The sequence below is a fragment of the Heterocephalus glaber genome, unplaced genomic scaffold (genome assembly GCF_053883595.1).
Source record: "Heterocephalus glaber isolate CG9 unplaced genomic scaffold, H.glaber_assembly_v1.0 deba00001586, whole genome shotgun sequence".
Lineage (NCBI taxonomy): Eukaryota > Metazoa > Chordata > Mammalia > Rodentia > Bathyergidae > Heterocephalus > Heterocephalus glaber.
Window position 1 is genome coordinate 20336541 of NW_028258364.1, and position 12711 is coordinate 20349251.

The 12711-nt window shown below is 43.1% G+C and overlaps 1 protein-coding gene across 1 annotated transcript; it reads left to right on the plus strand.

Moving 5' to 3' along the window:
- The first annotated feature begins 253 nt into the window (after nucleotides 1-253).
- Nucleotides 254-2256, plus strand: LOC147823434 (ras-related protein Rab-9A-like). The gene has a single exon (XM_087193303.1). The coding sequence runs from the start codon at nucleotides 551-553 to the stop codon at nucleotides 1154-1156; it is 606 nt and encodes a 201-aa protein (XP_087049429.1). The 5' UTR covers nucleotides 254-550; the 3' UTR covers nucleotides 1157-2256.
- The last annotated feature ends 10455 nt before the right edge of the window (nucleotides 2257-12711 follow it).

A 12711-nucleotide genomic window follows, 5' to 3' on the forward strand; every position in this document is an offset into this window, starting at 1 on the left:
CATACTTCCAGTGAGAACGCCTTATATGAATGGAGAAGATACAATGCTTTCTCCTGAAGGTGGGGAACAAGGGCAGATATGCTTACTCTTCATCTGTCCGTTAAACTTTGAAACATAGGCCTAAACCAAAATAGTCTGGCAATAAAATGACACAATTAGGATAGGATTGGCAAGGTAGAAGCAAAATCTTTATACGTAGATGAAATGATCACCTACAGAGAAAATACTAAGAAATCTCTAGGAGCCCCTAGAACTTGTACTTGAATTTAGCAGGATTAGAAAACACAAGGTATATATAAAAATTCAGGTCTGTGTATACTTGCTATAAATGAAGAATTGGATGTTGAAATTTAAAAGTGATGCTGGAGCTGGAGCAGGTCAGCACTGCTGCCTCCGCCTCCTGCACGCCCGCTCCCCGACCTACTGTCCGTCTTCACTGCAGCCAGGCGAACCTGCCCGAAGCTCTCGGGGGTCTTCCGTGTGGCCGCGAGATAATGATGCTTGAACTGAATTATTAAGGGTTCTGAAGTCAAAGCTCCTAAAATTAATAATGGCAGGAAAATCATCACTTTTAAAAGTAATTCTCCTTGGAGATGGTGGAGTTGGGAAGAGTTCTCTTATGAACAGATGTGGAACTAATAAGTTTCATGCCCAGCTCTTCCATACAATAGGTGTGGAATTTTTAAATAAAGATCTGGAGGTGGATGGACATTTTGTCACCATGCAGATTTGGGACACGGCTGGTCAAGAGCGATTCCGAAGCCCGAGGATGCCTTTTTATAGAGGTTCTGACTGTTGCCTGCTTACTTTTAGTGTTGATGATTCACAGAGTTTCCAGAACTTGAGTAACTGGAAGAAAGAATTCATATATTACAAAGATGTGAAAGAGCCCGGAAGTTTTCCTTTTGTGATTTTGGGCAACAAGGTCGACATAAGCGAATGGCAGGTGTCTACAGAAGAAGCCCAAGCTTGGTGCAGGGACAACAGCGACTATCCTTACCTTGAGACAAGTGCAAAAGATGCCACCAATGTTGCAGCAGCCTTTGAGGAAGCAGTTCGAAGAGTTCTCGCTACCGGGGATAGGTCCGATCACTTGATTCAGACAGACACCGTCAATCTTCACCGAAAGCCCAAGCCTAACTCATCCTGCTGTTGATCGTTAGATGGTCGGTGCATTCTAACCAACTCACACGTACACACATGGTAAACACGAGGGTGGATAAGTGAATTAGGGATTGCAGCAATGTATCATAACTGATAAAATTAATGTATGTCACTGCTTCATTTGATGGTGGGAGAAGGGACACATTGATTTACTTGGTAATGACACTGCCTTTCTAAATTGTAATGGTTGTCTAATGTTTCTTAGAATATGTAAGTTAGAGCTAATAAATGACCAAGACTTTAATTATAATTAAAACAAAAACTTGACTATTCTAGAAGATATACTTGGATTGCTTTTTCCCCTGGAAAAGGGAGAACTACTTTTATATGTGTATATTTTTATGGAGTTAGCATTCTATTCTTGGTTCAAGGAAAATATCTAAAGCAATAATGTTATAATATTAAAGATCAAAGACTAATGCATGTATATTAAAAAAAGGAAAAATAAATAAATAAAAGTTACGTGGGAGTACAAAGGACCTAGAAAAGTAAACAAAACAAAACAAAAAACAGTGTTGGAAGACATTTAGCACCTAATTTTAAGACTTCCTCTAAAGCTACAGTAATCAAGGCAGTGTTGGTGTAAGGAAAGACATATTGATCACTGGAATAAAACAGAGAGTCTAGAACTAGAACCACACATATATGGTCCAATAAGTTTTGAAAGATTGTTTAACATTAACATTTTGCAGAATATAAACTCAATTTAAAAGCCAAGGAAAAGATAGTGCTTTCAGCAAATGGCATTAGAACACCTGGTATCTGTATATAAAAAATTAACCTCAACCCTTTATTTCCATACATAAAAATAACTTGAAAGGATCTATGAACCTAAATATGAAAGCCTAAATGTATAAAACTTTAAGAAGAAATTATAAGGGAAAATGTTTATGAATTTAGGGTAGGCAAAAACTTCCTAGGATACAAAAAACATGATGTATAAGAGAAAAAAATTGACAAATGAGATTCCATCCAAATTTAGAACTTTAAATGACATCGTTAAAATGAAAAGTAGTCCTTAAACAGACCATATTTACAATGAATATAACCTATGACCAGAATATATAAAGAACTCTTACAGCTCATTAATAGACAAGCCAATTAAAAAGTAGACACAAGAAGATGTTAAATAGCCAGTACAGCGCAAGGAAAGATGTCCAACGCTAGAATCAGAAAAATACTCATCAGTACAATAACAAGATTGAATTATACACTCATTAGGGAGATGAAGTTAAAAGTTTTAAAAGCCTTGTCATGACTTTTTCTTTTTGTTGGATTCTCCCCCTTTGCCTTTAATTTGTCACACCCAATGGATTCATTCTGCTGGGCCACCTGGGGTTGTGATCCTCATTGCCTTTTCCTAGGATATTGTCTAAAATTTTTGGAGTGTTGGTTTGGTATTCATGAAGTTCCTAAGGTTCTCTTTATCATGAAAATATCTTATTTCTCCATCACTTTTGAAAGATAGCTTTGCAGGGTACATCAATCTGGGTCGGAGGCTGTTTTCCTTTAGGGTTTGAAATACATCACTCCAAGCTCTTCTTGCCTTGAGGGTTTGCATGGAGAAGTCTGCTGTGATTCTGATGAGCTTTCCTTTGTATGTGATTTGTTTCTTTTCTCTCACTGCTTGTAGAAGTTTGTTCTTCTGTTGGGTTTCTGGAATCCGAACAATTATATGCCTATGTGCAGATTGTTTTGATCGAGGCTAGTTGGAGTCCTATATGCCTCAATTATCTGTATGTCAAGTTCTTTTCCCCTCCTTGGGAAGTTTTCTGCCATCACTTCTGGGAACAGTTTTTTCTATGTCATCTGCACTCTCTCCTGTTTCTTCATTGACTCCAATCAGTCTTACGTTATTCTTCTTTGCATCGTCTAGCAGCAGCCGCTGGGTTGCTTTCTCATGGTCCCTTACAATTTTAAAGCAATTTTTCTTTTCCTGGTCACTAATTGCAGTCTTATCTTCTATATCTGAAATTCTGTCCTCACATGGGCTCATTCTGCTGCGTAGACTTTCAATGGCATTTTTAATTTCCTGGAAAACTGTTTGCATCTATTTTATGGATTCCACTTGTTTCCTGTGTTGGGATTCCATCATGTTCCTCAGATCCTCTATTCATTTATCTGTGTCCTCTCTAGACTTATTAATCATGTCTTGCACTATGGGCAAAGTCTTTGGTGTTATCTGAGGAATTATTTCAGATTTCATTTTTTCCAGATCTTCTTTTGTTGCCAGTTCAGGGAGTCCGGGTGGTTGAGCATCAGATTGTTCCATCTCGTTTCTTTTTGGGGTTGCTGCAGGTGATCTGGAAGTCTGTTTTTGAGGCTTGTTTACGTGTCTTCTCATTTCCACGGTGGGGGTGTGTGTGCTACTGGCACCTGCACAGCTCACCTCCTCTGCCCTAGGTGTGGTGGAATGGCGGCAGGGGAGCCTCTGAAGTGAACACCTTTGTACATAAACCTTTGTCTACATTTCTGATTATTTCTTTAGGATAGAATGTAGAAGTTAAGTCAGATGCTTGTAAAATATTTTTTCTTATTGAAGCAGCTTAGAGGGAAAGGAAAAACTATGAGAAGAGAGAAAAAAATGGAAATGAAATCTATGTAAATAAGGAAAGGCGGAGGAGGTGAAGGGTGCACAGGTAATGGGGAAAAAAATAAGAACCAAGATATATCATATACAGGTACAAACACCCAATGATAAAAGTAAACGAACTGTATACCTAAAATGTACCTATAAAAGAACAACAACAACAAAAAAAAGAAGCAGCTTTCCAACTTGAAGAGTGTGTAAATAAGTGTGAAAAGTGCAGAACTTTGGGAGGAGAAAATAAAAGTTTCCCCCAAGTTATACATATTTCAAAAGAATTCATTTTCTAAGCCTAATGGCTTTAGAGTGCTTCAGTGGATAATTATTTTAATTTGAAGACTTCCCTAGAGTTAATATGAGTGTTATAAGAGAAACTTAGGATTTCAAAAGAGGAATTAAGCAATAACAAAATACAGTACTATTTTAAACAAGTACATTTTACAATACAGAAGGCAGCAGATCTGTTTTGTATGTGTATCAGAGAAGCCACCGCTAGATGGCGGTCCTCTATGGCTTTGCTGCCCAGTGGGTCCTACGTTTGCAAAAGGTAGAGTAGGAATCACTAAAGGAGGATTTTGATCTCACAATAATGCTTTGCTGCCAGGAGGAGGATTCTGGGTAGGCATGCCATGGCTCCCAGGACAGAGGAGACTTCTGGGTAGGCGTGCGACGGCTCCCAGCATAGAGGAGGCTTCTGGTGGGTGTGCTGTGGCAAGGAAGCTTCTTTTGATCCTCCTAGCTGAGTTAGGTTTCCTCTTCTCTTCCTGAGAACCCTGAAATTACCTCTTTCAGGATTGTTTCACAGTATACAGTTCGTGTGTGTGTGTGTGTGTGTGTGCGTGTGTTAATGAGATGTGATTGAAAAATATGGCAAATGTTTACATTTCAAAAACGATTATGGTAAATGACTCATTGCCATTAATCCCCCTCAAAAGACTCCCTCTTGCTTCAAACACACTTATACCATCATTTTTGTCACTCTCAGATGCAGTTCTGGAAGTCCTCTTTCATGAGTGTCTTTAATTGTGTTGTCATGGCTGCCTCAATGTCCTGAATCCATTCAAAACTTTTCCCTTTCATGGTCATTTTGACTTTGGGAAAGATCCAGAAGTCACACAGTGTCAGATCTGGTAAATGAGGTAGACAAGGATGCACTACGATATTTATATGAACTTGACAGCAGCATTCACCAAACATTTTTATCATACCTTGTAGAGACACAGAAGGGGAAGTGTATACATTTGTACCTCAGTTCACGAATACTTTTGTTTGCAAACAACTTTATTGGCAAACAGAAGTATTTGGCAAAATTTTGTTTTTGTTAGGAAACTGCATCAGGTGAGGAACATGACCACAGCTATACTTCCTGCATGAGCACGAATATGGCCATCTCTTCCAAAATCATAGAACATATTAAGTTCATGAACTGAGGTGTGTGTGTGTGTGTGTGTGTGTGTGTGTGTGTGTGTGTGTATTCTACCTAATAGACTACGAGCTTCTAGAAGACAGCTTGGGTTTAAAAAAGTCTGTACTCACCGTACTGTTTAGACATGACAGACACTTAATGCTTTCTTTGCCAGAAATCCTAACTAAATGTCTGTGAGTGTTGAGGTGAGGGATGGTTAGGCAGCCCAGCACCAGCTGAAAATCAACTCCTAGGGTCAGCTTTTTAAAATTGTTTCTTCTTTTTGAGCTTCAGTCCTAGCTCCACTTTTGGGTCAGTTTAGTTCTGCTTTCAGAAAATGTTTATTGAGCACCTACTGTCACATGCCAGGTAGTAGACACGGCCTACTCACTGGAAGAGTCAGCACAGGGCAGGGTGAGACAGAGGCCTTGAGCTTTGAAGTGGGCAATGCTGAGGTTTGAATCTATTAGGCTTTAAGCAGGTTATTTAACATCACTGAATCACCGAACTTCAGTTTCCTCCCTTGCAAAATAATCACAAAAATATATCTCAGATTCACCCCACCCCCACCTTTTGCAGTGCTAGAGATTGGCCCAGAGCCTTCCCACTGAGCCTCAGCTCATTAGAAGTCTCATAGTGTCACAGAGATGGATGGATGCAGTCCCAAGCCTGTTCAGATTCAAGGGGAAGGAGCATAGGAAGGGGTATCTGTGAGAGGATGTCAAAGAATTTCCAACCATTTTTTATATCACCACAGTCAGTTCCCTGGGCACACTGCATTTACTCTTTCCCAGGAGACCTCTGCCCAGTGTCATCAAGTGTAACACTGGACTCAGACTCCAGAGATGAGGCGTCAGGATGTGGATGCAGATTCCAACAATGCTCCTCAGGTTCAGTTCTTCAAAATTCTGCTCTGCTTCTCTGAGGACTTGTGCATTTGAGAGACAGAGTCTCAGTTCCACACACGCATACAGTGGTGCCACAGGGATACGATGGCACCACGACTTCCCCAGAGCAGAGCGGTAAATACCATCCAGTTTCTCCTCAGCCACTTGGGTCCATACTAGATGGCAGGCAGTGTGCAGAGTGGGAAGCGCATTGGACTTAGCGGACTTTCAGACTCATCCCGGTGGTGAGGCTTTCAGTGAGACACTTCTCTCCTCTAGGTCTCATTTTCCACACCTAAGACCCCTTTGAGAGCTTGCAGCTCAAAAGCCCCAGGCTTCTGTAAAAAGCCAAAGTCACAGTATTAGTATATGGACAAATACCTGCTATTGTCCGTCTGTCTTTTCTTTGTCAGAATCTTTTTTGTCTATGTCGTGTACTCTGAGTAACTACTTTGAAGATAACGATACAGTGTATTAACTCTTGCTGTTCTTATTATTTTGCTATGAAGTTTTGTTTTATTTTTCCATAAAATAAAAACATTATCAAAAGTGTATGGACAAATACAAATCACTAGGCTTATTTACATTTATTCCACAAACATAAATTATTACTAAGTGAAGGATCAAATAATGAACTTGTGTGAAATAGAAAGTTACTTTGAATCAATTTGGCCACTAGAGGGCACTAGTATACCAGCCCAAAAAGAGTAAGCAGGCTCATCACTAACAGTTCCCTGTGGACCCTACCTGGGCCTCCTAATGTCTTTCCCTCACGGTTGTCAGAGACACATCCGTTATGATGAGGTGATAGCAGTTGTCACTCTAGGTGACGTTCCGTGTGTGCCAAATGTACTTTAAGAGTGCAGCGTCACCCCCGGAAAAATAAGAAAAATTACATATTGGGCTTTTCTGCTTCTCACTGGAATGTGAAAAGGGGCAGTGTGATAATTTGACAAAACATAATATGGGCTCTGAGGAGAAAAGACACTGTGGAAATCCAGTGTCATTCTCTAATGCACCACGGACGTGTTCTTTTTAGGACCTGGAGAAAGAAAGGGACCTGAACAGAACCCTCAGCCAGTATCTGTGGATCACATCCAGGCACCGAGCTTGGCAATGGAGCTCCACTGGGGGACAAGACACAGCTGCTCAGAGAATTTACGAATTCAAGCACAGCGATTTTCTGTTTAGCTCCAATTATCACTTACACCAAGGCAGGCAGCCTTTGCTCAGATTTTCTTAGTTCATCTTCCAACAGACCTATAAGACAAGACTTTCATTCCCATTTCTGTGATTACACACAGCACTGCAGGCACCAGTGAATGTTTAAAGCCTACTATTTCTCTCAGGGGATGCTAAGCGGACAGGACAGGGCTTTTATACCAAATCTAACATGAAACCACAGAGATACTTGCATGAAAATATGAAAATGCTAAGTTGGGTTGTGGTCGTGGTCTATGTTGCTTCTTGGGGAAAAGCTATTACATTGTTTTAACCTAAGTCTCTTCGGATGGGAGAGACAAGGTTCCAACTGAAATGAATGCCGTCAGGTACAAAGGTCCATAGAGACTTCCTCCCAAGGAAGGTCAGTGGGTGAGAAAGGACGCTCTCCCTCATGCCTGGGAAGGCTGTGTCCATTTCCTCTCAAGCTACAAGCCACACGGTATTTGCTTGTGATATGCTTCACATCGTGCACAAAGAAAACCTACTTCCAACTCGAGTTCACAATTCTATCTTCAGGGCCGAACTGGAGGAGTTCGGGCTCTTTCTGTAAGTCAAGGAGGTACTTCCTCTGCACCCTGAAAGGACTTGAATTGACTGAAGCTAGTTGTCGTCAGTCCTTAGAGCAGAGCAGGAAATGGCCAAAGCCTTTGTCCTTAGCTCCAAGGCCTCGTCTTATTTTCTGTCTTCATAGAGCAGGAAGAGGGGCACTGACTACTCTCAGCATCGCATAGGGAAAGCTTGAATCTGCTCTGCTCTGGGGAGTGTGTCAACTATCCTGGCAATTATCAATTTTAATCTATTGTTTTAATACAGTGTACACGTAGAGTTGTTCTTATTTCTTTTTTCTTTTTTTACTTCCCAAAACCAGAGGAAATACTTTATCAAAATAATAGTCTCAAGAGTAATCCTCAGGTTAATCCCATAAGTTTACCAGGCTTTGCATGTAAAGAATCTTACGACAGAAAAGTATGAATGTCAGCCACGCAGGATATGCTTGTTATTCATATTTTCTACATGGTTTTATGAAAATCTGTTGACTATTTTTTCAGACACAAGTTATTTTTGGCATTCATATAAGAACTGAAACAACATAGGGAATCAGTACAAACATTAAATATTTTTTTAAAGACAGTTACCACTTTTTAAACATCAATCTTAGTACTGCCTTGTGCAAAAACAAAATTTTCATTTAGAAACTCCATACAGATAGATGGAAGCCAACTATACTTTTCTCAGTTGCAAGTATTCCAAAACAAGTATAAGATTTAGTGATATAAACCAGATTAAAAGGAGATTTTACAAAGTAAGACTTAGTTCTTCTAAAGAGACCCTCCACAATGGCTTCAATTCTGCTATAGTTTCTTTAATCTCATTAAAAGGGATGGTGGGGGAGTGTAGAGAGTCTCACCAGAAGTTTCCACTTTTTAATAGCCAGATCGTTGATCAGTTTTAGGGCTTCTTTGTGTAACTTAGAAGTTCTTTTTCCATTTGAAATCCACTTTTTTCCCACTGTTCATGCAGTTGTTGAAACAGAGCCCCAGTTTCCTTTCCTGAAGAAATGCCCACTTTCCTGATGTCACGGCCGCTCACAGGAAATGGGGGGATGGACCACTGCTCCACCTCCTTTAGGAGACTGTGCTCACCTTGGTACTTCAGTAGTTCACACACAGGGCCAGTCACATCAGGTTCCCTAGAATCTATAATGAAGTCTTGATAGGGTTTCAGTGGTTCTGAACTATCTGTTACTTTAACTAAGTCTTTCCTATTTTTAACTATAAATAGGCCACGGTTTTTTTCTTCCTTTGAAATCTTCAACCTCAAATCCAATTTTCTGATGTCATCCTGTACTTTGAATAATGAAGCCAAAACAGTCATTGGCTTTGGTGAAAAACCATCAACATTTGTGTCCAATAACAGGTAGGACACCCCCCTTTTTAAAGCGACGTAAATCAGGAGTTGTAGAAGCAGAGAGGGGTCACCAAGAGGCCACAGGAATCTCAGGCCTGTCCACTTGTCTGATGTGGGGCCTTCAAATTGTTCCCTGGGTTGGCCAAAAAACCAGGAGATTTTGCCGACTTCTTTGGGGATTCCAACTGTGTGGAAGTCAGAAGCGCCCTCCTGAGAGAAAGCGGGAAGGAAGGAAAGACTAAGCGAAGGTACTGTCCAGAGTTGTGCCAAGAAGGTTCCCGCCGATGGGAAGGGTGGGGTCTCAAACTCAGGCAGTAGGGAAGCCCCCTCCCCCACCCTCGGGGTCCCACCCTCCTCCTCCAAGTTCATTTCCTGCCAGGTTCTAATTAGGAGACTTTGAACAAGAAATCTTGGAAAGAATAAAAAGCCAGACACGAATAAGTTTTTCTCCACCCAGGAAAAAGAAAACTTGCTAATTAACCCACATTTCACTTCTGTAAAGTTGTCTTTTCTCCTTTCCCTCCTCATGGAGCACCTGGGCCCAGCATTTAGCAAGGAACTGAGATGTTTAACTATTACTCGCTGCTGCCGCTGCCGCCACCGGCCTTTCTGGCCAAGAGAGCTGCCTTTTTCCTCGTGACTTCTTTTGTTTTTCCCTGTGGCCGGCTCTACCAAAGATGCGGTCAGTTTCGATTAAACAGCCTAAGGAGCACTATTCAATCCGTCAACCAGGCACACTTGTCTAAACACCGAGTGTAGCAGGTACTGCTTAACAAGAGGAGTCCTGGGGCTGTTCCCAGGAAGGCTCGGACTTCGACTGGGTCGGGTCGGAAACCAGGAGGGATCTTGAATGTGTGTGGGTCCTTGCAGATTCAGCCCCGGGAGCGGGAGCGGAGCAGCTCTCACCCTTCCTTTCTGCCGTCTTCGCCCTCGTCCTGCTCCTCCCCTTCCCCTGCTGCCATCAGCTTCTATCTCCCCTGTTCCCTGAAGCCCAGCAGCCAATGTGCTGCCAGGCCCAGCACGCACTCCACAGCCAGCAACTTCCGGGGAAGCGGCAGTGCATAATTACAACCAGCTGCTCCGGGCTGCTGGCTGGACGGCTCTGTGAACCGCCATCCTGATGCCGGAGTTCCGGGGAGGCGGCAGGCAGCTCGCTCTTGGCAGCAGCAAATTCTCCCAAGGAAGTGCCCACACCCTTGTAAGAAGAAGGGCGACCCTTCCCTCTCTCTTGCAGAGGCTCCTGCATGTTCTAAGTGTCCGTGGGAAGATGCCTGCTCTGTCACCTGCAGCTTCCGTTGCCCAGCTGACCTTTGTCTGCGTGGGCACCACCACAGGCAGGATGCTGTGTCCTAGGCAGTCGCACAAGGGGCTCTGGCTTCTGATCGCACCTCAGCTGAAGCATTTTGTGAACGTGTACAGAGACAGGGATGGGAAATGTGTACTGTCCCCAGCAAGGAGGCTAAAAGACAATTGATGTGGCTTTAAAATAATACCAGTGAAAATCCAAACAAGCCTTGCTTAACCTCCCTAAGGAGGACAGTGTGTGGGCAGGAGAGCTAAGGACTGGCCCGTGCGCCGCCTCCGAGCTGTGGTTCATTTTGAGGCCTCAGTGATCTTTCAGACTTGGCTACAAGGATGACTCTGATCCAAAATTAGGCTTTGAATGTTCGGCACAAGGCTTCCAGCCCCACCCACCGCCTCTCTCTGCCCTATGCTGTTTCTTCCAGCCTGGCTCCGGGCCAGATCTGGCCCTTCTGGCTCCTGGGGGAAGGGCCGGCCACAGTGTTCTGTTTCCAGGCAGGGTTTTAGCGTGGGTGAAGGTGCGTGGTGCAATTCAGGAAGAGGGGGGAGACCGACATGCTGGGAAGGGTGCCCAACTGGAGTCGCTCACCACAGCGTCCCCAGACTGGAGAGGGGCATGCAAGAGAGAAAGCAGGTGTTCCACCAGCGCTGCCCACTGTGCCTTCCGCCACAGGCTCCCAGCAATCCTTCGGCAGCCAGAGGGCCAGGCTGGGAGGGCTGCTCTGTCGTGCTCAGCAGCGGCCTTCAAGGTGGGAAGCGGCTGGGAGATTCCTGTGGAAACTGAGGGGCTCATTTTCAGAACAGTTTCCCAGGATGCCGGTCCTGGCGGCCCCAGCTCACATGGGCAGAGAGCGCAGTGCCTCTGAGAGAGCATCACTATTTTCTCAGCCTGGGCAGCCAAGCCACGGCCAGCAGCAGCCCTCTGTGGTGCTGTGTTTCCCCCGTGTCGCCCTTTTGGTTTCAGTGTTGAAAAATCTCAAGCAAATTTGCCTGCTGCACGGTACTGGGCAGGAGGCACTTGCAGGGAAGGAAATATCACAGGAACCGGGCTTGGGAAATGGGAGAGGGTGCAGGAAATGAAAGTCATAGGGAGAGTGTGGAGTCCGCTGCAGCTTTCTGGGTTTCTTCATCAGCCTCTGATCATCATGGCAATTTAATTCCCCTCAGGAAAAGAAAGAAAGGAGGGGGAGAGAGAGGGACCAGTTTAAGTGCTTTTCCTTCTGCACCTTGAGCCCGGTCACCCTTTAGAAGCACATACAGAACCAGCACAAGTCCAGGACAGTTCCCTCCAGCCCCGATATTCTTGTGCAGTGTGACTGTTTCTGGCACTCAGCTGGGTCTGGAGGTCCAGTGACTCAGTGCTGGGATTTTTGACAGGATGCTCTCCAGGCTTGCGTGAGGAACAGACTTAACAAGCAAACAGTAGTGTCTGAGCTCCCACTGCAAGCCTTGCCTGAGAGCACTGGAGGTGAAAGTTGCTTTGCAGGGCTCTGTTCCCTAAGAAAGAGTGTGGAGGAGGCACATGTATCCCGTTAGGTCAGCAAGTGGGGAAAAATGATTTTTGGGAACAAAAAGAGAGGTAAAACCAGTCTTCAGAGTTATACAAAAACAAGGCTGACAAAGATAAGCCCCCAATTTGAGAGCCAGAATCTTAGATTCTTTGCCTAATTCTGTCCCTAATTATCTGCATGGATCTGGCAATTCCCTGACTTCTCTTGGTTTAGTGTTTCCTCATCTATAAAAGAAGAGTGATGCTTGCATCTCTACAATTCTATTATGTGCATGTGTGTTATGAACTAGAGAGGAAGCACATAAAAATGTTAAAAAGTAATATAAAAATGCATTTTAAAATAGAAAAGCAAACTACTTCTGTTACCAATAACATCCATCCATGTGTCTTCATGTTTGTTTACATTAAAATGAATCATTAGGTCCCTCTGATTGAAGGAGGTTTCATGAAATACCAACAACCAGTGACAAAAGAAATACAATGACTTTTTGGTAGACCCTAAAGGGTGTGGAATATCAAAGTCTGGTGGTGTTAAATCAGAAGAACATACACCTTTTAAAAGTTTTTTTTCCCTGAAATGTGTAATCATTTTTTGAACTCTGTATATTTTGCCATAATTTAAAAAAAAAAAAAGCGAAAACAATTCTTAGCTAACGGCCACCTCTGAATCATGAGACCTATTGAACAAACTGATATAAAAATATTCAAAAACATTTTTTGCACG

Excerpts from the sequence above, each read along its gene's own strand:
- LOC147823434 (XM_087193303.1), top strand. The coding sequence starts at position 551 with ATGGCAGGAAAATCATCACTTTTAAAAGTAATTCTCCTTGGAGATGGT.